Source organism: Brachyhypopomus gauderio, chromosome 11, assembly GCF_052324685.1.
Source record: "Brachyhypopomus gauderio isolate BG-103 chromosome 11, BGAUD_0.2, whole genome shotgun sequence".
NCBI classification, from domain to species: Eukaryota; Metazoa; Chordata; class Actinopteri; order Gymnotiformes; family Hypopomidae; genus Brachyhypopomus; species Brachyhypopomus gauderio.
Window position 1 is genome coordinate 4494563 of NC_135221.1, and position 23836 is coordinate 4518398.

Sequence of the window (23836 nt, forward strand, 5' to 3'; positions counted from 1 at the left end):
GGGGGGGGGGTCTACTGGCTCTGATGCTGTAGTGTGTGTAATCGTGTCGGACTCTGGAGGGTGGGGAACACACTGCAGTCTCCCTCCGTAGCTGGTACGCCCTCGGGCCAACTCTGCGTCCAGGAGCAGGTCGTGTAGTGAAAACCCCCGCTGTAGAGGAAGACTGGGAAATGCGTGCGCGCATACGGTCTGCAGTCTGCACACCCATGAAATGCACCACAGGGTTGTATCTTTATAACACAGTATCCTGCAAAAGTCCATGTAGATGCCGGGTAGTTTCTAAAAGTGTGATTGGTATATATGTAATAGTAGCTTGAAAGCAGTTTCTTAAGAAGTAGTGTAGTGTAACACTGAGAGCAATGCTGTCTGGCTAAACGATCCTCTAATGCAGTTCCTGTCGAAGTGGAGAAACCTACCGTCTGTCCTGGGTGTTCACTTACACAGTAGAAATTGTTTAATGACTACAAAGCCTCTCTGCGTATCCGCTTTCTTGATGTGCATGTAGCCACGTATCGCCCTTGTGCTCTGAACAGTAAGTGCTCAGATGAAAGAACGTTTGTTTGTTACCTGTAATCGTATTCAAGCTGTGCGGGCGAGCGTTTGGGCGTCAGCGCGGGTGTTGGGTTGCACACGGGAGCAGCGACGGAGAGTTCACAGCAGCGGGAACGCGCTTCAGCCACGGCTGACCAATGAGGAGAGAGCAGGAGTTGGTCACGTGCCGTAACCTCGCGCTCCGCTGCGCGCTGCAGCTCTGACGCGCGCCTCCTTCACTCCGGGAGGGGTGTGTGTAGATGCGGGGGCGGGGACGGTGTCCGGTCTACCTCGGCAGTCTGCGCCGTTTGTGACGGGACGCCATCCTGACGGCGTGTCGGGCGTGAGGAGAGGCTGTCCGGGCTCGTGCGCCGTGCGCCCCGGCTGGGTTTCCTGCACGCTGTCCTCTCCAGCGCGGTTCTGGACTTTTACGACCCTGCGATCCCCTCTGCTCGGCTTACGGGCTGTCCCCGCTGCGGATCGTAGGACAGTGAGGAGCGGCTCCCGGGGGGTGGAGGGAGGCTGTGTGGACCTGACGGGTCCCGCGGCCCGCTGCTCCCCCCGTGTACTCATGGACCCAGCTCCCCATCACAAGCCCCAGAAAGACATGGAGGGTTATTACAGCCTCCTGCAAGCCGGCTCTGAGCTGGAGAACACACTGCAGCGTGAGTATCTACCACACACACTCGCAGACGCACTCTGTGTGCGAGTATGTGAGTATGCAGCTTTCGGGTCCCACGGTACGCCTGTTGCTCCGTGTTGTACAGCACCGGTCCGTGCAGTCTGCTCTTGCGATCAAGTGGCACCCGAATCTAGGGTGCTTGTGGGATTACTCGGGCTATCTATAGACCTGAAGCACTTCTGTTGCCTGGATTTAATGGTTTAAATCTCCGTGGACGTTTCACAGAATGTCTTAGCCATGTTTAAATAGACTGTGTAACGCTGGTGCGTTTTCAGCTATCATTTTATCCTAATTCATTTTTATTTTCAGAAAGTGTGTTTACATGCTACACTTTAAAAATAGCATTCGCTGTGTTTATATTCACCTTTTTTGTCCATCCGAACGAATATCGCAAATAGAAGTTGGCTGGTTAGCTACTACGTGAGCTGAGCCTTTACAGTCCGTGCGTGAGATTCGGGCCAGCGTGGTGAGCGTGAGATGAGAACCGGGCCAGACCTCACGGCAGTGTAACCCCCCCAGCCGGTGACTCAGCATATTGGTGCTGCTTCTGTATCTATCTATTCTCCTCCTTCTCCAGTTCTATCACTCTGTGACGGCCCCATCCTCTGCCTCGGGTGTTCTGACACTGTAAATTCAGCAGGGAACCTGACTGTGTTGACGTGTGTCTCCGTGCCACGGGACACCCGTCTGTGCCGCGTGGAGCAGGTGTGGGTTTCATGACCCTCCCGTGGGGGTTCGTGCTGGGCCGAGCTGTAGGAGAGTTGAGGTTCTGCATGGGGGCGTCCACGAGCATCCCAAACGTGTTGGAGTTGCGTCCTAAAACTTTGGCTTGACTGCAAGCCGCCTTCTCCACGTTTAGCTTTCGCGGTGGGATTTCGTGGTGCGACCTTTAACCCCCTGATTGCTGCACTCTGACCCCAAGATGTCACCACTCTGCAAGCCTCAAGTCTCCTGCTCCACCCACTACCCTGTTCTGTATACACCCCGCTGTGTATCCTGTGCGTGCTCACACACCATGACTGTAAACATATACACACACGCCTCTGACTACACACTGTCTTGAGTTTAAAGCATGATGAGGAAAGACAGCCCATAGCAGCACTTCAGCTACGTGAAACACGGCGTTGGGCAGGTAAGGAAATCTGTCTAGCCAAGCAGTTTCAGAGATCAACAGGCACCGCGTCTCTTTAAATATACTCACTGTACACACACTGTACTCACACGCCCATGGCAGTAATCCCATCTGACGATGACATCCCTTTTTGTTTGGTAAAAATACCTGCTGGCCTCAAAAGAGACCTAAATCTGTAGATCTTTGTGTGAGCGTGTTGGTTCAATTTGCATATGACGCAATGGTAGTTAATTTAACCGTAATTCCATCCAATGCAGTATTAGGCACAGGAGACTATAGAGAAGAGTAGCAAGCATGATTTTCATGAATGAACTCTGACCTTGTCTGGATTGCCACAGGTTAAGCACAAGTCCCCCAGTTCCATCCCAAAATACACTAGAGCATCTGCTGGCGACAGATCTGAATACTGAGAGTTGTGCCGTCCGTACCGGGCCGACAGAATTGTGGCTGTATCTGAGATGATGGCGATTTTGATTCAGCTCAAAACTCATGAACGCAGTTTGACTGCGTTTGTTGATGCAGAGCAAATAACCGTGTGAATGCAAACACTCTCTCCGCACACACACACTGTTCTAGACTGCGGGACTGTCTCGCTGTGTGCTGTAGGATAGGCTGTGTGTAAAGAGAAGGCGGCACTGGGGATTTGCTGTAATGTTTGATGAATGGGTTCATGGAAGAGCAAACAGGAGGTTAGTGACGTGCCTGCATAATAACATTTTTGGTGTTGGATCAGCTGCTTTACACGTGTAAATCAGCTGATATTTAAGTTGATATTTCAAGTTGACATTCACATGATTGAGCCACACTAGCAAGACAGCATGTCAGCTCCTGCTGGTGCAGAGGGGGTTCCTACGAGAGCAGAGAGCAGGTCTTCAAGACTCCAGCAGCACGTCTCTCGCTCACAAACCTCCTCTCGCCTCGTGACAGCAGCTCTGCTCTGGCAGACCTCATTAATCTGAAATCTGCATACCAGAGGATTTAGCTGTTGGCACTTGAGATCCCCCCCCCCCCCCCACATCTCATTTAATGCCTTGTAAATCCTTTATAAAAACATTCACACTATTATTCAGTTATTAATCTGGAGACACACATTATGAACTCTGGTGACCACTAAAATGAACGAGAAAGGAATGTCTTCGTTATATTGAAGGCATGTGAAAGCGTTGAACTTGGTAGTCGAAAAGGTTCATGGTCTCCTCAACTCTGGTTCAGTATCTGGTTTTTGAGAAGCTCCTGTAAACATTTACTCATGTGAAACCTCCATCATCTGACTACTGAAATGTAACATAGCGAAGCTGACACAGAAAAGCTAGCAGTTACATAAAAAAACAAATCCAAGATTGATGTCAATTGGTAATATGTTTCAATTAATAAATATTGTTAATGAAGTGCTTAAGTTACCTACTGAGGTCATATGCTTCTTTATATGTAAGATGTTAGTGGTAAACATTTGTGGCAAACCATTCTACCGGTCCCAGCATACTGGCATGCACAAAAACATTACTTTTCTTTCTTAGACACTCATACAGTTTTAATGTGCATCATTTATTATTTAGGACTGGGAGCACATGTTGTATTGCCGCCTGTTTTACAATCTGACGGTGACCTGTGCCAGCTGACATACAAGTATGAATGTGCTTATGTTGGTTATATAGGTGTAGGTTATATAGGTGTAGGTTATATAGGTGTAGGTTATATAGGTGTTGGTTATATAGGTGTAGGTTATATAGGTGTAGGTTATATAGGTGTTGGTTATATAGGTGTTGGTTATATAGGTGTAGGTTATATAGGTGTAGGTTATATAGGTGTTGGTTATATAGGTGTAGGTTATATAGGTGTTGGTTATATAGGTGTAGGTTATATAGGTGTTGGTTATATAGGTGTTGGTTATATAGGTGTAGGTTATATAGGTGTAGGTTATATAGGTGTTGGTTATATAGGTGTAGGTTATATAGGTGTAGGTTATATAGGTGTTGGTTATATAGGTGTTGGTTATATAGGTGTAGGTTATATAGGTGTAGGTTATATAGGTGTTGGTTATATAGGTGTAGGTTATATAGGTGTAGGTTATATAGGTGTTGGTTATATAGGTGTTGGTTATATAGGTGTTGGTTGTATAGGTGTAGGTTATATAGGTGTTGGTTATATAGGTGTTGGTTATATAGGTGTAGGTTATATAGGTGTAGGTTATATAGGTGTAGGTTATATAGGTGTTGGTTATATAGGTGTTGGTTATATAGGTGTAGGTTATATAGGTGTTGGTTGTATAGGTGTAGGTTATATAGGTGTTGGTTGTATAGGTGTAGGTTATATAGGTGTTGGTTATATAGGTGTAGGTTATATAGGTGTTGGTTATATAGGTGTTGGTTGTATAGGTGTAGGTTATATAGGTGTTGGTTATATAGGTGTAGGTTATATAGGTGTTGGTTATATAGGTGTTGGTTATATAGGTGTAGGTTATATAGGTGTAGGTTATATAGGTGTAGGTTATATAGGTGTTGGTTATATAGGTGTTGGTTATATAGGTGTTGGTTATATAGGTGTAGGTTATATAGGTGTTGGTTATATAGGTGTAGGTTATATAGGTGTAGGTTATATAGGTGTTGGTTATATAGGTGTTGGTTATATAGGTGTTGGTTATATAGGTGTTGGTTATATAGGTGTAGGTTATATAGGTGTTGGTTATATAGGTGTTGGTTATATAGGTGTTGGTTATATAGGTGTAGGTTATATAAGTGTTGGTTATATAGGTGTAGGTTATATAGGTGTTGGTTATATAGGTGTTGGTTATATAGGTGTAGGTTATATAGGTGTAGGTTATATAGGTGTTGGTTGTATAGGTGTAGGTTATATAGGTGTAGGTTATATAGGTGTTGGTTATATAGGTGTAGGTTATATAGGTGTAGGTTATATAGGTGTTGGTTGTATAGGTGTTGGTTGTATAGGTGTAGGTTATATAGGTGTAGGTTATATAGGTGTAGGTTATATAGGTGTAGGTTATATAGGTGTTGGTTATATAGGTGTTGGTTATATAGGTGTTGGTTATATAGGTGTAGGTTATATAGGTGTTGGTTATATAGGTGTTGGTTATATAGGTGTTGGTTATATAGGTGTAGGTTATATAAGTGTTGGTTATATAGGTGTAGGTTATATAGGTGTTGGTTATATAGGTGTAGGTTATATAGGTGTTGGTTATATAGGTGTAGGTTATATAGGTGTAGGTTATATAGGTGTTGGTTGTATAGGTGTAGGTTATATAGGTGTAGGTTATATAGGTGTAGGTTATATAGGTGTTGGTTATATAGGTGTAGGTTATATAGGTGTTGGTTGTATAGGTGTTGGTTGTATAGGTGTAGGTTATATAGGTGTAGGTTATATAGGTGTAGGTTATATAGGTGTTGGTTATATAGGTGTTGGTTATATAGGTGTTGACTTTAGTTCTGTTCCATTGGCAGTAAGTCAGCACGTGTGACGAAGTGCCTTGTAGTCTATCGAACACAGACTGAGCCTGTGTTGGCGTCCTGGACACGATATCCGGCTAGCGCGTTATTCTGCTGATCGTGTTTCTGTGTCTGCAACGCGAGACACACGTGAGGGCATTGTTGGGTCACGTGAAGTGGAGCCGGTGCTGATGTGTTGTGAAACCGCACACCCGTGCTGGGGTGTAAAGCCCGGTGATGTTGAGCACCGTTGGGTGAGGGGCTGAACCGGAGCGGGTCGGTCTCCCCGGGCCTGCGACTGCGTCGGGCCCGCCACTTTATCAGCACGTGACACTTCTCATCGTGGCCAAGAAGATCCGGTCAGCGCGCAGTACGACGTGAGGAAGCACCAGTTTGGTGATGCTCTCCTTCACAAAGACCTTCACCTCGATAAAGAAGCTGTTTATTTTTACACCTGTCCTGTAGTTTCTCCACATGTGAGTCAAGCGGGAGATTCCTGCACCTGGATAGTGGCATGGTGACCATCTCACAAACCCGGTCTCACCAAGATGCACTGCATGTCTCTTTTGTATCCACAGAGGTCACTGTCCCTGTGAGTATGAAAGAGGTGGCCGGCTACATCCAGAAGCAAGTGGCATATTTGTCAGGTGAGGGGTTGCTTGGGTTTTGCCTCTGCAGTACTTTGCTGATCCATGTCTGGCTGTGAGACCAACACTGCTCGTGCACTGTATGCGTGTAGAAGATGAATACAGTGTTTCTGCTCATAACTTCCCCATTCCCAGCTTTGCTGAAGGGTCAGTGCCTGTTGCCTCTCGACGCCGAGAGCTTTTCTCGTTTTTAAACTGAGCGCTTGCTGCTGTCAGTCGTGTCTGACCTGCGCCACGCATGCGGGACAGAGGGCCCCTAACCCTGTGGTCTTTGCAGGGGGCCGCGGTGCAGAATCAAGTGTCATCATCACTCTCCCAGAATGCTCGGATTTCAGTGACATCCCCGGTGAAGCTCTGGCTAAGGTCCTCTCGTACCTCACGCTGATCCCACGGTGTGTGTGTGTGTGTGTGTGTGTGTGTGTGTGTGTGTGTGTGTCTCTGTGTGTGTGTGTGTGTGTGTGAGAGAGAGAGAGATTCATCCCACCCTCCCCGTCCTCTCTGCAATGCAGCACCCCAACACCATCTTATGTATTACAGCCACGTAATCGCCTGTATGAGCTACCTCTGCGCTCACAGATCACCCCTCTTGCTTTCCCCAGTCATCACACCACGACCCAATAAGCACCACGACTCTGTCCGTGAGATGGGGATTGTATTCTTCTCATGTTTGCAGAGCCCGGCAACCTGGTGTAAAATTTATCATCATTTTAGACCGAAGACTGGACACTTGGACCTCAATCAAAACAGCACTTGCAAGAATTGCGGTGAGGAAAACTGTAGTTGTGAAATTCGCAGTTGAGCCCCCCCCCCCCCCCCCCCCCTCCACGCCTCCGTTTAATAACATGCACAGATTGTCATCACTAATCTGTCATATTCCAATAGACGTCGCCATATATGAGCAGAAAGTGGCGTCACTGTGTTTGGGTGGGTGGTGGTCTTCTGTCACTGTCGCTGTCCGTGGTGCTGAACTCCAGTCGCGCTACTGGTGCAGAGGTCCTGGTGCAGTACGTTGTGTTCAGCATTGGCAAAAACGTAGAAAAAAAATGCCGGACTGCTGCGTGAAGCGTCCAATGGGCCACTAGCGGCGCAGAGACGTAACCCAAGCTTGCTGCGAGGGCGCAGAAAGGCACCAGCCAGCCTATGCTGCGTGCAGACTGTACACGATGACGCTTGGTTTCGCGAGAAACAGCGATGAGCAGGAACGGGGACACACGGACTGTAGTGGCCGCTGTCAGCCCGTCGTGGCGGTACCAGCCCCGCCGACGGACCGCTGACTGCACCGGGCACTGCAAAGGCAGAATGTGCGAGCTTCGCACTGTCGTTTATCCGATTAAAACCTCCATGAAGATGGATGAGCGATGCTACAGCCGAGGACTGCCCAGGATGCGCAGGTCGTCGGTAAACGCCCCATTCTTTGCTCTGCTTTAGTTTGGACCAGCGCCGGAGAGTTTAGCTAAAGTTCAGCCGAACCGGCGGTAAATGCGGTATCAGTCCCTGGACTAGTCACGATACTGCGGAGAAGACTAGAAGGTTTAGCTTAGTCACGCGACTGCTGCCGTTTACCGGACTATTGGCGGAATTAAAAGACTGTGTGTTGTTTCAAAGCTAGCGAACTAATGTAACATCTTCTGTGTGTGTGTGTGTGTGTGTGTGTGTATATATATAGCGACCAGTAAGCCAGAGGGCAGGTCAATGTCAACTGTGGCGTATATGATTACCGGTCCTTTCCCAGCAAACAAACATTGTGCGTTTAATTTTGTAGACGTCTTAGTGCGTTTTCTTAATTTCTAATCTTTAGTTGCACGACCGGTCTGTTTGGTTTAAATATATGTGCGCTGAGTGTAAGTGAGTGTCTGCTAAAGCGGTACCACAGACATCAGTGGTGATCATCCGGTAGCGAGACGGAGTATTTTCTCGATTCGTCCTTATACACAAATATAAAAAAGCATGAAACACAAAATCTGTTTTTGGGCATGAGACTGACTAATCTATAAGGACAGTGTTCTGCAAAGTCAGCATACCTGAACTACAAGTATACTGGGTAGAAGGCGAGGGTATTTTTATCCGTCCATAAGCAAGAACAGCTCCTTGTGATTGAAATTTAAATTTAGACTGAGTAGGAGGAACTAAATGTAGCTTTACATTGCGTCTAAAAATAGAATCCCTCCCTGGAGCTGCGATGGACAGATTTATTTAGGAACGATTAGTTGGCCTGACTACCAGGTGCTTTAGCTGCACTCTGTGTCAGTAGCCTGACTGTCACTGTGAATGACGGGGAACGCTGATGGATGTGTTTAACGCTGATGGATGTGTGTAGGAGTGCCGGGGGCGTGCAGAAAGGTTTCATCGGTGGATGGTCATTGGTGGGAGACACTGGGTTGTTTTTTTTTGTGTGTCCGCATTTGTCTGATCCCAGAACAGATTTGGAACAGATTTGCATGTTAAAAACATTGCATTAGTGTTCAGTCACTACTCATTCCATGTGTGCTGTCTTTTGGCGTAGTACGGGTTTTAGACGCAATCATCTTCCCAGACTTTTTTTTTTTGCTCCGTAACTGTTTGCGAGTGACCATGGTTGTTCTTGGTCAGGCTTCTTTTCCAGGGAACCTTCACCTGGTGCTGGTCCTGAGACCGACCAGCTTCTTCCAGCGCACCGTCACCGACCTCGGGTTCCGCTTCAGCCAGGACGACTTCATGCTGAAGATGCCGGTAAGAGTGCCCGAGCACGCACCATTCTGATCCACTCCTGGATGGACGCAGCCCTGTGCGGTCCAGGATGTGTCCTGGACGGTCCAGTAAAGGTCCCGACATGTGCTGAGGTCCTTCAGGACAGTGTTAGAACAGAGCTGACGACATCATGAATACTATCCGCTCGTGTGCCGTGTGCCTTAGACGGACCGTCTGCGTTTCTTCCCAGGTAGTGATGCTAAGCTCCGTCACTGACTTGCTGCGCTACATCAGTGAGAATCAGCTGACCACTGAGTTCGGGGGCACGCTGGACTACTGCCACAGCGACTGGATCGTCCTCAGAACGGTTCTGACCTCCACAGCCCATCCACCCATTCATGGCTCACTCATCCCCCCCACCCATTGACAACCCCACCCCCATTTCTTCACCAATTCACAGCCCCGCCTCTCACCCCACCCCCATTCTCAGCCCCACCCCCTTTGGCCACTTGACATGTGCCAGTAACTGGCAAAATCCCTCCCGATTTGCTGTGCACGTGACGTGCGGTCTGTGCTCTCCGAAGGCCATCGAGAGCTTCGCGGTGATGGTGAAGGACATTGCGCAGATGCTGCAGGCGTTCGGCACGGAGCTGGCAGAGACGGAGCTGCCGGAGGAGAACAGCACCGTGGAGCTGCTTCTGCTGGCGCACACCGAGAAGTACAGGAGGCTCAAGGTACGGCTGACGGAGGCCAGATGTCCCACCCACATCACTTCTGCCCCACCCACATCACTTCTGCCCCACCCACATCACTTCTGTCCCACCCACGTCACTTCTGTCCCACCCACGTCACTTCTGTCCCACCCACGTCACTTCTGCCCCACCCACATCACTTCTGTCCCACCCACGTCACTTCTGTCCCACCCACGTCACTTCTGTCCCACCCACGTCACTTCTGCCCCACCCACATCACTTCTGTCCCACCCACATCACTTCTGTCCCACCCACGTCACTTCTGTCCCACCCACGTCACTTCTGCCCCACCCATGTCACTTCCGTCCCACCCACGTCACTTCCGTCCCCCTTTGCTGAGATTGGCTCCTCTGCTTGTTCTCTGTGGTGGTCTCATGTCTCTGATCGTTCTAGACAGGGAGAACATGATGTTTGTTGTTTTGTGTTGTGGCTTATGGCTGCAGGACGCTATCAACTCGGTCATGAGGGAGGGCCGGCACCTGCTCTCCAGCCTGGAGGCTTCTGGGAAGGTGGAGGATAAACACACACACTGGGATATAACACAGGACTGGGACACCGTGCAGAGGTATACAGCACTCTCCTCCAGTATGGTCTACAGAACCATAGTAAATATAGATAGCAGGTGAAGACCAGAAGCAGAGCACCAGCTCTGGTTTGGTCCTGCAGGTTGATGTCCCAGCTGAGGGACATGGAGATGGCCTTCGACGGCTTCTTCGACAAGCACCATCTCAAGTTGCAGCAGTACCTGCAGCTGCTCAGATATGAACACAGCTTCCACGAGGTGCGCCGTCTCCCCGAGCACCCAGACGAGCTCGCGGCTAGACGCCGGAGAGCACGACGTATCTGCTGTGGCCCGTGCTGTATCTGTCCTTGCCTCTTTCAGATGATGAGCGCGTTGGAGAAGCTGGCTGGATTGGAGAAGAAGGTGGTCACCACTGGAGACACGCTGGGTCAGATCGAGCAGGCCACCAAAGAGCTGGACGTTCTGGAGAACCGGACCTTGGTACCCTACCCACCCCCAGATTACACACCTGGCTAGTGGAGTTGGTGCCTGCACCCACATGTACTCGTGCGTGACTGTAGTTTCTGGTTCTCCAGGAGGAAATGAGCCGTACGCAGCTGATGGTCCTGCATGGGCACCAGCTGGCCGCAGGCCACCACTACGCCTCCGCTCTGATCGTCCAGCGCTGTAATGAGCTGAGATACCACTGCGACACTCTGACCTCTGCAGTCAAAGCAAAACGCAGGGCACTGGCACAGATACATACCTTACTGCACCGCCTAGAAGAGGTACTCCACACACACACACACACACACACACACACACACACACACACACACACACACACACACACACACACACACACACACACACAAACACACACACCCACACACACCCCCCCCCCCCCTCCATTCCTCTCAGTCAACAATCACCCGATACAACGTTTTAAGAGTAATCTGTTCATATTTCAGATCAATATTTTCAAAAGAGTCATAAAAGGCTTGTTTTGAAGGATGGGTTTTTCCCCCCTCTGCTGCGTTTCCGGTCTGACAGGCCCAGCAGTGGTGTGATGAGGGCACGTACCTTTTAGCCAATCAGCTGGTAGATAAGTTCCACTCTAAAGAAGGGGCTCAGGCAGCGCTGAGAGATATCGAAAAGTTCCAGGAGGGGGCGCCAGCGCTCCTCAGTGCTGGCTCAGACGTGCTCTTTATGGAATATCAACCCGTGCTCAGTTCTCACCTACAGGTAAAGTGTCATTGCACTGCACTGTAATGTTTTTCCTCTTACAGTCTTTTGCAAAAAGAAATCATGAGTCAATCTTTACCAGTTTCACAGACGTCTATGAAGTACAGTAATCTTTTGGTACTAATTAGTTTAAAAAATATGATTATTTTGTTCTAATTAGCTCCTGATTTTTGGATCTAATTATATAGTTTACTTATCATTTTTCATATCTGTTCAAGCAAAATATACGATTACATTTGCAAATCATGGACTTTCTTGCCAAGTAAAGGCGCCGTTTGTCTTGGTCTGTTCAGACTCTTATAGAGAAGATGTTTGAGAAGCACGCCTCGGTGCAGAAGCTTGTCCAGACCAGGCAAAGTTGCCTGAAGAAACTAGCAGACAAACACGAGAGGCCAGTGCAGCCTGTGGCCCCCCGAGCAGAGACGTCTCCTAACGCCAAGTCCCCGGTCTTCTCCCCCAGACACGGTACGCCGAGACCGTCACACCCGCACAAGACGTTCTATTTACCGGACCTTCAGTAGGCCCGTCTCACCCCCTGTCCATCGAGTTGACCTGGACGTAATCTTGCTGCTAGACTCATAAGACACACTGTAATTCACCCCCCTTACTGATCGAGCTGACCTGGATGTAATCATCGCTACTACACTTGTAAGACTGTAATCTTGCTAACAGTCCCTGTCAGCTATATTTTGCAAACCCCAATCTGCAAAACACATCAGAACCATAAAAAAACCTACCCAAACACATTTGTATTGAAGTGAAAAATAACCTTGATGCTTGCCTACAAAGCCAAACATGGACTAGCCTCTCCCTACATGATGTCCATGGTCAAAGCTTGATCCGTTCCATCAGCTGCTAGGACTGCAGAGTCTCTTGCTGTCTTCAAACATAGACTGAAGACTCACCTGTTTGTTGAGTTCTTAAAAGAGCACTAACTCAGCAGATAACACTTGTTCTTAAATTGTATGTCTATGTCTATGGTTATTTGTGCTTCTTAGTAAAAGTTTAATGACAATGTAATGACATAAGGTAATGATTGATTCCTGTAGTTTAGTAGTAGTCTGGTTCAAGGGTATCTTGAGTTCTGGACTATCTGTGCTGTTATCTAGGACGAATATCTTTGAACAGACGCAAAGCACTTTGTAAGTCTCTCTGGATGAGAACATCTGCTAAATGCCCTAAATGTAAATGTGAAGTGTCATTTCTACGGTAACCAAGTCCAGCCACAGGCCTGATATCTCTCCTGATATCTCTCCTGTTACCTCTCCTGATATCTCTCCTGTTACCTCTCCTGATATCTCTCCTGATATCTCTCCTGATACCTCTCCTGATATCTTTCCTGTTACCTCTCCTGATATCTCTCCTGTTACCTCTCCTGATATCTCTCCTGTTACCTCTCCTGATATCTCTCCTGTTACCTCTCCTGATATCTCTCCTGTTACCTCTCCTGTTACCTCTCCTGATATCTCTCCTGTTACCTCTCCTGATATCTCTCCTGATACCTCTCCTACATATTATCTCATAATGTATGTACAAAACACAAACGTTCATCTCCATGACAGGCGAGACATCACATGTTCATATTGGAGTGTGCTCTGGTGTCTACTGCTAATGCCTTGATCCCTGTAGCTTTTATCCTGCTGCTTTTAAGCAATCTTTCCTCACCCAGGAATTGATTATCCTCCCTGTCTTCCTAAAGTGGAATCATGCTATTGATGTTTCCCCGCACCACAGATTTCAATTCCAGTTTGAAGTTCACCTTTGACCTCTCGCTGCCGGGCAAAAGAGCATCTCGGAAAAACCTAACGTCCCGGAAGGTAACGTAACCCCCTGACCCCGGATGACATTAGATAAATACGGTGTGCCACTTCAGTAACACATTCATCTTGATTGGGTTTTTTTTTGTAGTATTCTAAGCTTCCAGTAAGTGTGTAGTGGTCATTTGAAATGTACTCATCCATCATTGTACTGCACAGTATGCATGTGTGTGTGTATATGTGCGTGTGTGTATATGTGCGTGTGTGTGTGCGCGTGTGTGTGTGTGTGTGTGTATGTGTGCGTGTGTGAGCATGTATGTGCGTGTGTGTGTGTGTACAGTAAACACAGTGTTTGGTGTGCTACTGGCTTAGATCGAGGTGATGCACGAGTATCCCAACCACAGCTCGCTCTGCTATGCTGTAGACGGGGAGGACGGTGCAGATCTGCTGAAGCGGTGAGCATGCTGGCCCTCCACTGGCCTGAAGGGTGGGCGATACGGCTGGAAACCAGTATCGCGATATTTTATAATAATGTTAAGATATACATGTATGTATTTCAGAGTTCATTTTTGATGAGAAGTGTGTGTGTGTGTGTGTGTGTGTGTGTGTGTGTGTGTGTGTGTGTGTGTGTGTGTGTGTGTGTGTGTGCACGCGTGCGTGCGTACACCCTTCTCTAGGCATGTCATGAAGGAGCTGATTGAGACTGAGAGGATATATGTGGAGGAGCTCCTGGCTGTGCTGCTGGTAGGGAGATCTGGTGCTGTGTGTGCTGGTGTTTCTGGTGAAGGCTCCTGTGCTGATGGTCATGGTGTGGTGTGGTTGGCCTTCCAGGGTTACCGGGCTGAGATGGACAACCCCTCCCTCTCTCCTCTCCTGCCCACCACCCTGCGCAACAACAGAGACGTTCTGTTTGGAAACATGCCCGACATCTACAATTTCCACAGCAGGCAAGGATGCACATGCGTGCACGTACACACACACACACACAGTTCCTCAGAGCACACTTTCCTCACACACCTTCACATGACACCTTCACTACTACCACCCCCCCACCCCTCACTGGCTCTCTGTTTCTCTTGTGGTGCTGGACTGATGGTCAGCTTTAGTGCAACTGGTCAGCAGGGATCCAGAATGGCTTCCTCTGTGTCTGATTAATGACCTCTGACCCCTCAGGGTCTTCCTGCAGGATCTGGAGAGGTGTTTGGACGTGCCCGAGGCTGTGGGGGCATGTTTTCTAGAACGGGTGAGCTATGATGTGTGATGTAATTTAATATAGATACTCAGTCTAGATGTATTGTTTTTGTGCCTAGTGTATGGATCCAGAAAGGTTAAACATTGTTTTCTTTTGTTTCACTGATGCGGTGTGAGAGTAACTTCACGTATTTCTTTCCAGAAAGAGAACTTCCAGGTCTATGAGCGTTACTGTCAAAATAAACCACGCTCCGAGTCTTTATGGAGACAGTTTTCTGACTGTGCCTTCTTCCAGGTATTGATCATGTCATATTTTAATCATCATGGATCCGGTTGGTGTGCTGTCGTACGTTTGTGTTGAGTGTGCAGCTGGTCTGTTGACCATTACACTGTTTGAGGTGGTACCATGTTTCTGTGGGCATCGTTTCAGGAGTGTCAGAAGAGACTGGAGCACAAACTGGCTCTGGACTCATACCTGCTGAAACCAGTCCAGCGTCTTACCAAGTATCAGCTCCTCCTGAAGGTGAGGCCATGCAGAACCCTCACACACGCAGAACCCTCAAACACGTGTGTACACACACCGCACGTCTCACATAGCGACTTTTTGGACATTAGACTCACAACATCCTGAAGGCTGTTTTTCAATAGCCGCATGCATGTTCCTTAAATAGCATAATAGCAGCACTATCCAATTTTTCTAGATTTTGCTCTTATATTTCTAAATATACTTTTAACTGGATTTCATGAAGCTAATACAGCTTCATTCAATGGCAAATATGTATTTTGTACTGCGTACTATGTCTTTTTATTCCAGTTACTTTTCAGTTGCTTTGGCGTGCTTTGGCTTTAGAGCATGTTACTTTTTTATGTATGTTACTTGATATTATTTTATATCATTTTGTAGTGTATACGGCTATGAAATGACGTCTCAGCACTAATTCCATCCTCTGATAGCTTACAGTGATTTGCATCTAACAGGTTACAGTTGCCTCTATTGTGTTTCAAATGCATGGTGTGTGTGTGTGTGTGTGTGTGTGTGTGTGTGTGTGTGTGTGTTCCACAGGAGTTGCTGAAGTACAGCTCAGGTTGTGAGAGGGTCTCTGAACTGCAGGGGGCGCTATCTGCCATGCTAGACCTGCTGAAGTCGGTTAATGACTCCATGCACCAGATTGCCATCACCGGATATGAGGTAAGCTGCGTTTTGTGTGTGTGTGTGTGTGTGTGTGTGAGAGCACAAGTGCTATTCCCTGTTCCGTATTCCACTTGAGTGTATGGTAGCGGCATTGTTGCAACAGTGACATGGAGATGTCATTGAGATCATTAGCACTGCACAGTTAATGGTGGAAGCAGCTCTTGACCTTTCGGGGGATGTCGTGGTCTCCATGCACCTCGCTGATGACGTCTCTCCCTCCTGCTGGATGCGGTTGCCAGGGCGACCTGAGCGCCCTGGGCCGGGTGCTGATGCAGGGTTCGTTCAGCGTGTCCATCAGCCACAAGCGAGGAGCCACGCGGGTGAAGGAGCTGGCACGCTTCAAGCCCATGCGGAGACACTTGTTCCTGCACGAACGCGCCCTGCTCTTCTGCAAGAGGCGTGAGGAACACGGCGAGCACGCCGAGAAGACCCCCTCCTACAGCTTCAAACACTGTCTGAAGGTGTGTGTGTTTGGGTGTATCTGTGTGAGTGTGTGTGTGGGTGCATCTGTGTGCATCTGTGTGTGTGTGCATCTGTGGGGGTGTGTGTGTGTGTGTGTGTGCATCTGTGGGTGTGTGTGTGTGTGTGAGAGTGTGTGTATCTGTGGGTGTGTGTGTGAGAGTGTGTGTATCTGTGAGAGTGTGTGCATCTGTGGGTGTGTATGTATGTGTGTGTGTGTGCACCCAGATTCACAGGTCTTGGGTCTTAACAGATGGTTTTATACCTCAGCTGTTTGAGCCTGGGGTGATGATTAAGAGCTTGGCAGAGGGTCGTTACAGACCTCCCCGGACGTCTTGCGAACGTGTCCTGCGTGTCCCGTGCAGCGGGACAGGACAGGACTGGCGTGCGCAAGGCAGACCTATGCGTGTCGTGAGCGTTGCCTGCTGTGCGTGTTTGATCGTCCCGTCTCCTTCCAGATGAGCGCTGTGGGCATCACCGAAAATGTGAAAGGAGATGCAAAGAAGTTTGAGATCTGGTACAGTGGCCGAGAGGAGGTGTACGTGGTGCAGGTGAGCGCCCCCTGGAGGCCTGGTGGTGTGGGCTCGGCTGGTCCGCTACTGCACGCTCATGCCTCCCTCTTGTTCTAAATCTGAAGGCACCAACCGTGGAGGTGAAGCGTGCTTGGCTGAACGAGATCCGAAAAATCCTCACCAACCAGCAGAAAATCCTCAAAGGTCTCTGAAGATGATGGCTACACTTGACATATGAGACTGAACGCTTTCTCCTTTTTTAAATGCTTGTTTAACTTGTCTCGTCTCCCACCCTTTGATTGGCCCAGACGAACTGTGCCTCTCCAGCTCATTGGCTGAGCAGATGCAGCTGTCTTCACCCCTAACCCTCTCTGAGAGGTAAGAGATTGTGTGGATTGAGTCCTTTTGCGCTGCGCTCTGAAGCTTAGCCCTGTGTTGAAGCACATATACTAGCTCTTCAGTCTTCTGCCCCATTAGCGTTTGAGCCTCCCCACCTCCACGACCTGCTTTTAGAACCCATTTATTAGAAACTCCTACCCTAACCCTACAATCACCATCCACTGTGTAATGGTCCCATCCTATTTCTTATTTTGACCCCTACCCCCTTGTTTTATGTGTGTCCCCTTGCCCCTTGGCTTGGGGTGGTTGTCGAAATCTCTTATGGAATGAGATGCTTCAAGAACCAGGTATGTCCAAATGAGTTCTGAAGGGTTTTTACATAATACATGATGATGTTCTGAGCTCTCCTGCCCTCCTTAGCTGCCGCAGGGCATCCGTTTGCGATTATCTGCACAACAATGATAGTTCATAACACGTTTAATGCATCAACAAAAACAAAAACAATGGATACTGCTTCATTACCAAGCTACTGTAACTGGCCAGTCTGCAGATGTAAGAGGAACTGTAAACTTCATCAGCCCTGCTAGTCTGCACTGATATTAGAGATTCAGTGACCTCACTGTAAGACTTCAGTTACATTTTGGGCATCAAATGCCTTCAAAGGGGAAAATGCGGCATGAAAATGTCAAGATGTGGGATTCTTAGCAAGCTAGTTATGACAGTGACACCAGCACACTACCAGTGACACCAGCACACTACCAGTGACACCAGCACACTACCAGTGACACCAGCACACTACCAGAGACACCAGCACACTACCAGAGACACCAGCACACTACCAGAGACACCAGCACACTACCAGAGACACCAGCACACTACCAGAGACACCAGCACACTACCAGAGACACCAGCACACTACCAGAGACACCAGCACACTACCAGTGACACCAGCACACTGCCAGAGACACCAGCACACTACCAGAGACACCAGCACACTACCAGAGACACCAGCACACTACCAGAGACACCAGCACACTACCAGAGACACCAGCACACTACCAGTGACACCAGCACACTACCAGTGACACCAGCACACTACCAGAGACACCAGCACACTACCAGTGACACCAGCACACTACCAGAGACACCAGCACACTACCAGTGACACCAGCACACTACCAGTGACACCAGCACACTACCAGTGACACCAGCACACTACCAGAGACACCAGCACACTACCAGAGACACCAGCACACTACCAGAGACACCAGCACACTACCAGTGACACCAGCACACTACCAGTGACACCAGCACACTACCAGAGACACCAGCACACTACCAGAGACACCAGCACACTACCAGAGACACCAGCACACTACCAGAGACACCAGCACACTACCAGTGACACCAGCACACTACCAGTGACACCAGCACACTACCAGTGACACCAGCACACTACCAGTGACACCAGCACACTACCAGAGACACCAGCACACTACCAGTGACACCAGCACACTACCAGTGACACCAGCACACTACCAGTGACACCAGCACACTACCAGAGACACCAGCACACTACCAGAGACACCAGCACACTACCAGAGACACCAGCACACTACCAGAGACACCAGCACACTACCAGTGACACCAGCACACTACCAGTGACACCAGCACACTACCAGAGACGTTTATTTGCAAAAAGGGCATAATGCATTGATTGGACGTTAAGGTAAAACAATGGCTATCATAATTTTGACATCTCTATTAACAGAGGAAACACGTTTGAGTGTTTCCTTTGTCACGTGTGCATTGGGTGACAGTTAGGGTCAAGCTTAGGGTGAAATGGGCCCGGGCCTCTTAAGTACACAATTCCAAACTACCAAGCACAGATTGTTAGGCCTGTTTGGCCTGGTCATTGTTGGTCAGTTTCTGATCATCAGCTGGGTGGCTGCGATTTGGGTGGCAGACTGTTCTCGGATCAGCTGCTGCACCGAGACAGTAACGGGCCTGACCTGCCACTTCAGTGCTGCTGGAACCTTTTGCACATGTGCGTCTCAGACAGCCAGACAGACATGACCACTGCAGACAGATGCGTCTCGTGATCTGAAACTGACCACAGGCTTTTGAGGACAGCTAACACACACACGGGCCACAGGCCTTGAATTGTACACCTATGAGGTGTTTGTAATAAAATGATAAATAATTATATATAAAATTGTAATAATTTTCAATAAAGTGGGTGGTATGTGTATAAAGTAGAACCCCGGAACTCTGTTCTGTAAGGAGCGTCGAAGTGATGCAGTCGAGTTTCGAATCAATTTTCTCCATAAGAAATAACTGAAATGGATTAATCCGTTCTCAATCATCAAGTTGAATTCCAATGCTAAGTCCGTCACACGAATGTCTTTTTCATCATGCTTTTCTGTTATGCCTTTCTTGGGACCCTTATATATTTTGTCTAAAACAGTACAAAAAACAACAAAAATACAGCAAAAGCTTGGAGCACAGCCTTAAAATGGTTTAAAACCCATTGAACAACAGCGTGAACTAACGCCAACTAGCGCCTTGTGACCGAAGCACGAACTGTATTTTGTTTACAAATGTCACAGGAGTCGGATTCCAAAGTTTTGTTCGAGCTCCGAGACAAAATTTTCTCGAAATTTTGAGTCAAACTCCGAATATGTCGAGTACTGAGGTGGTCGAGTTCTGGGGTTCTACTGTATTTGTAGCATTCTAACTGAGCTAAGGTCAGTGTGTGACGATGATGATGATGATGATGATGGCGGGGGGTGGTACAGATGGGGAAGGTGAAGCCGCTGTGTGTGGTTGCCTGTCCCCCCCCCGCAGGGCCATGCGGCCTCCCCGTGGCGTCCTTAAGGGCTGTCTGCCCCGCCTGGACCTCGTGTCCCTGTCGGCGGGCGCGTGTGTCTGCCTCCGCGCCCGGAGTCCGCGCCTCGCCCGCTCCTCCCAGCGCCAGTGACGCTCCGTGGTAAAGCAGGCGGGTGGGGGTGTGTGTGGGGGGGGGGGGGGTGGGGCTGGGAGGGGCTGCTCCATCACCCTCAGTAGGCCGCGGCTAACCATGGCCGTCTTTTGCCAACCATCCCAGCTCTCTCCATGTCACAGCTAACACACACACACACACACACACACACACACACACACCCACACACACACCATCGCGTGCCTGTTCATGATGCAGGGAACCTGTTCTCAGCCCCATCTACCCATAACCCCCCCCCTCCCCCTCTCGGTCTTGCATGGACTGAAGGTTAAGAGGCTCGGTGGGTTCGAGCCCATGGTTTTGCCTCTGGAAGCCATGCTTGTCTAAAGGGATAGTTCAGACCAGCCTAGTGGACCGAGCCGTGTGAGCTGTCATTGCTACGGCTGCTGTTATCGGCCAGATGAGAGTTGCTTGTTTGAAGTATCCCTTTGGGGCAGGGCTTCCATTTGAGTCCAGGATTGCCACGGTCACGTGACCACATGGTCACGTGAGGACGTGTGCTGAGCGGCGCCGTTCGGACCTCTTCAGCTCCATCGCCTTGCCAGCATGTGCCTGGGTTCTAAGAGGCAGCCAGTCACTCCATCCAAATGAATGCAGGCTTTCACCAGCAGGCATCTGGCGGGCTTCTCTATGGTTTATGCTGAGCTGATGGACACTGTGGCTGGCCTTCTAGATTGAAGTGTGTGTGTGTGTGTGTGTGTGTGTGTGTGTGTGTGTGTGTGTCCATGTCCAGTTGCCTTAGTGTATCGTGTTGTCCTCTGTTCCAGCAAGCCGCAGAGAGCGTCAGTGAGCTCGGAGGGGACAGAGTCTGTCTGCAGCAGTCCGGAACGGTGTAGACGCTCCCCCCGACACCGCCGTAACAGACGCAGTGCGTAACACACACACACACACACACACACACACACACACACACACACACACACACACACACACACACACACACACACACACACACACACACACACACACAAAACAGCATGTACACATGCTCCCGCTGTGAGATCATGATGCCACCCCCACAAGCCTCGTGGTGTTTGGGCTGAGTAACACCACCTACATTAACAGTCTTAGTGAAGAAACAGTCACGCACACGACTCCTCCACCCACACACCCGCTTCTTCTCTGGTGAAGCTCAAACAAGCTGCCGACGGCAGTTAAGTTCATCAAAGAATTGATGTGAGCCGTTAACACAAATACTACAGGTACTACAGCAGACAGTATATATGTGCACGCCACTTTACCTGTTTAAGGATAAACAGCTAAGGGTTGAAGTGTGTGTGTGTGTGTGTGTGTGTGTGTGTGTGTGTGTGTGTGTGTGTGTGTCAGGCTGGCCGGGTGCACCTCACTCTGGTGATATTTCTAAGGGTCTGGAGGATTGGAATAGAGCAAACAGCTTCTCCTGCCTGTCTGATGCAGAAGGAGAGGCCACTGATCGTTTGGTGAGTGTGTTGCATCTCACGCCCCCTGCATCTCACGTCCCTGTCCTCACTCCTCACTGACCTTTGCCCCATCAGGCTCCAGGCAGGTACAGAGCCTCAGCCGACTACCTGAGACACCACCCCGATGACATCATCATTAAGGCTGGTGATGTCATACAGGTGCAGCAGGAGAACGATGGCCAATGGTACGTCGCCATTTCCCTCCGCTTTGATTACAGCTTTAGGTGTGCAAAATGTTCCAGAATGTTCCAGCGATACAGTGGGATGTGCTCTTGTTCAAACAGCCCAGAGTCCAATATTCCCACTCGCTAGTGTAGGGTGGCTGTTGGGGGGAGGGCGCTAGCGGAGAGGGCGCTAGCGGGGAGGGCGCTAGCGGGGAGGGCGCTAGCGGGGAGGGCGCTAGTGATGAGGGCGCTAGCGGGGAGGGCGCTAGCGGGGAGGGCGTTAGCGATGAGGGCGCTAGCGGGGAGGGCTCTAGCGGGGAGGGCATTAGCGATGAGGGCGCTAGCGATGAGGGCGCTAGCGGAGAGGGCGCTAGCGGGGAGGGCGCTAGCGGAGAGGGCGCTAGCGGAGAGGGCGCTAGCGATGAGGGCGCTAGCGGAGAGGGCGCTAGCGATGAGGGCGCTAGCGGAGAGGGCGCTAGCGGGGAGGGCGCTAGCGGGGAGGGCGCTCCCCTTGGTAAATGCTGCATGCCGTGTGGTCGTGGTGCTGTGGTGAAGTTCAGCCCCGCTGTCCTGCAGGCTGGTGAGGAACCTGAGTCTCAAGCAGGAGGGCAGGATCCCTGCCGCTAGGCTACAGGCCATTCTGGGAGACGGCAGCAGAGGGCGCTCTAACCACCTGGGAGGTGAGATCCCCCTTCAGCAGTCTGCACCAGAGACCCGTTTGGAGCTGGTCCACAGTGCTTTAGCTCCTCAAGCCAGGGGCATTTATACCGCAGACAGATGCAACTGGGCCAGTTCTCTGTTTTGTCATTTTTGTTTGTTTTTGCAAAGCACTTTGCATTTATAATGTTGCTCCCTCATAAACGCTTGAGTAATAGTTGTGTACATACAGGCGTTATTTATTGTTGCGTTGTTTTTTATGATTGCTGTGTGTTCTTACTATGTTCCGTGTTACTGTGTGGTCTCTACAGAGCCCAGGAGTCTGAAAACACGTAAGCTCAGCTCTCCATAGAGGAACCCAGAAGCCGTGTGGGCGTAACCGCTGCCCGATCAAGCATGCGGCCACGTTGGCTCACCACAGTGATTCCTGAACGTCATGGCCGATCAACCGTGCTGTTGTGTCAGCTCTGTGTCTCTCGGTAACAGCTGATCAACCACACGGCTACTTCCGTTCTCTGTACCGTCTGAACGTCGTGATCTGTGACATCCGAGTGTCCTAGCTGTGTCAGGACCCAGTAACGCCTGAACGTCATGGCTGATCAACCAAAGGGCTACGTCAGCCGTCCGTATTGTCACGGCTACGCTCTGTTTTCCGTTCTCCAAACCTGGACTGTGTTCCGGAGAGTGTCTCCCATCCAGGAGTCTTCCAGCATCAGAGACTGACAGACCGTACCGGACGGACCACACCGTAACTGACCTCGCCAGCATTCCCGGATCTGTCCAGACGCACCGTCTGCTCCCTGCTGTGGGACTTTTATTATGAAAGGCTGGAAGCCTCTAACATGCACCCGTGTCAGCGCCATCCTCATGCCCGGGCTGGGCCTGGACCCTTCTCCCTGCTGAAGGTCAGCACAGCTCCAGACGTGAGCCCAGGTCTTCCGGGCCTTTACCTCTGCTGCTCACGCAGGTGCCCTGTGGACTTTGTATTTGCTGTTGACAATGGACCGGATGTCTGGGCGCGGCTGCCCACTCCCGTGTACATCATGAGGTGCTGTTGCACCCAGTGCATTGTGGTCCGCTCTCTTTGGCTGTGAGTTCAAAGGTCAGAGGCAGGCCCCCCCTCTCGCTGCTTGTCTCCAGCTGTGTACAGCATTAGATTAGCAATGTGTGAGTGCACTGCTGTTGCTCTCCTGAGCACCGAAATGATTTTAAAAGCACTTTAAATGAACTATAGGTTTAAAAAAATTTATTTTTTTGATTTTATACATTTGAGCGATTTTAAAAGCAAGTTTGAAGATGGCGAGCTGAATCAAAGCAGCTATGTCTTAAACGAGACTGTCGGGGTGAATCACCAGTGGGGTCACGAGGGCCTGTGCCGTTCTGCAGGCTGAATCGCACGTGCATGGCGGGACACACAGTTCGCTCCCTCCACGTTTCGCATGCATGCCGTCGTGTTCTCCCAACCAATCAGAGCAAGGTTAATCTAGGCTTCCTATTGGAAGAGTTCGTACCACGATCATGAAATGT

General features: G+C 49.6%; 1 protein-coding gene across 5 annotated transcripts; it reads left to right on the forward strand.

Moving 5' to 3' along the window:
* The first annotated feature begins 834 nt into the window (after window positions 1–834).
* On the forward strand, window positions 835–23675 carry mcf2a (MCF.2 cell line derived transforming sequence a). Of its 5 annotated transcripts, XM_077021171.1 has the most exons (30): window positions 835–1196; window positions 6364–6432; window positions 6710–6824; window positions 7106–7196; window positions 9022–9141; window positions 9350–9466; window positions 9684–9833; window positions 10295–10416; window positions 10518–10632; window positions 10735–10854; window positions 10950–11141; window positions 11407–11598; window positions 11892–12063; window positions 13333–13415; window positions 13728–13810; window positions 14033–14099; window positions 14187–14302; window positions 14529–14598; window positions 14749–14841; window positions 14977–15069; window positions 15610–15735; window positions 15978–16199; window positions 16656–16748; window positions 16835–16913; window positions 17018–17087; window positions 20817–20917; window positions 21376–21488; window positions 21564–21673; window positions 22229–22332; window positions 22621–23675. In XM_077021171.1, the coding sequence occupies exons 1-30, from the start codon at window positions 1103–1105 to the stop codon at window positions 22659–22661; spliced, it is 3333 nt and encodes a 1110-aa protein (XP_076877286.1). In that variant the 5' UTR covers window positions 835–1102; the 3' UTR covers window positions 22662–23675. The 5 variants fall into 5 exon arrangements, with proteins under 5 accessions (XP_076877286.1, XP_076877291.1, XP_076877287.1 ...); XM_077021176.1 differs by lacking the exons at window positions 21376–21488; window positions 21564–21673; window positions 22229–22332; window positions 22621–23675 and adding an exon at window positions 19896–20037; XM_077021172.1 differs by lacking the exons at window positions 835–1196; window positions 6364–6432; window positions 6710–6824 and having other exon boundaries at window positions 6903–7196; window positions 9354–9466.
* The last annotated feature ends 161 nt before the right edge of the window (window positions 23676–23836 follow it).

Coding starts and splice junctions, on each gene's coding strand:
- mcf2a (XM_077021171.1), top strand. CDS start 1,103: ATGGACCCAGCTCCCCATCACAAGCCCCAGAAAGACATGGAGGGTTAT. Junction 13,416..13,727: donor AAAACCTAACGTCCCGGAAG/GTAACGTAACCC, acceptor CTACTGGCTTAG/ATCGAGGTGATGCACGAGTA. Junction 14,303..14,528: donor ATCTACAATTTCCACAGCAG/GCAAGGATGCAC, acceptor CTGACCCCTCAG/GGTCTTCCTGCAGGATCTGG.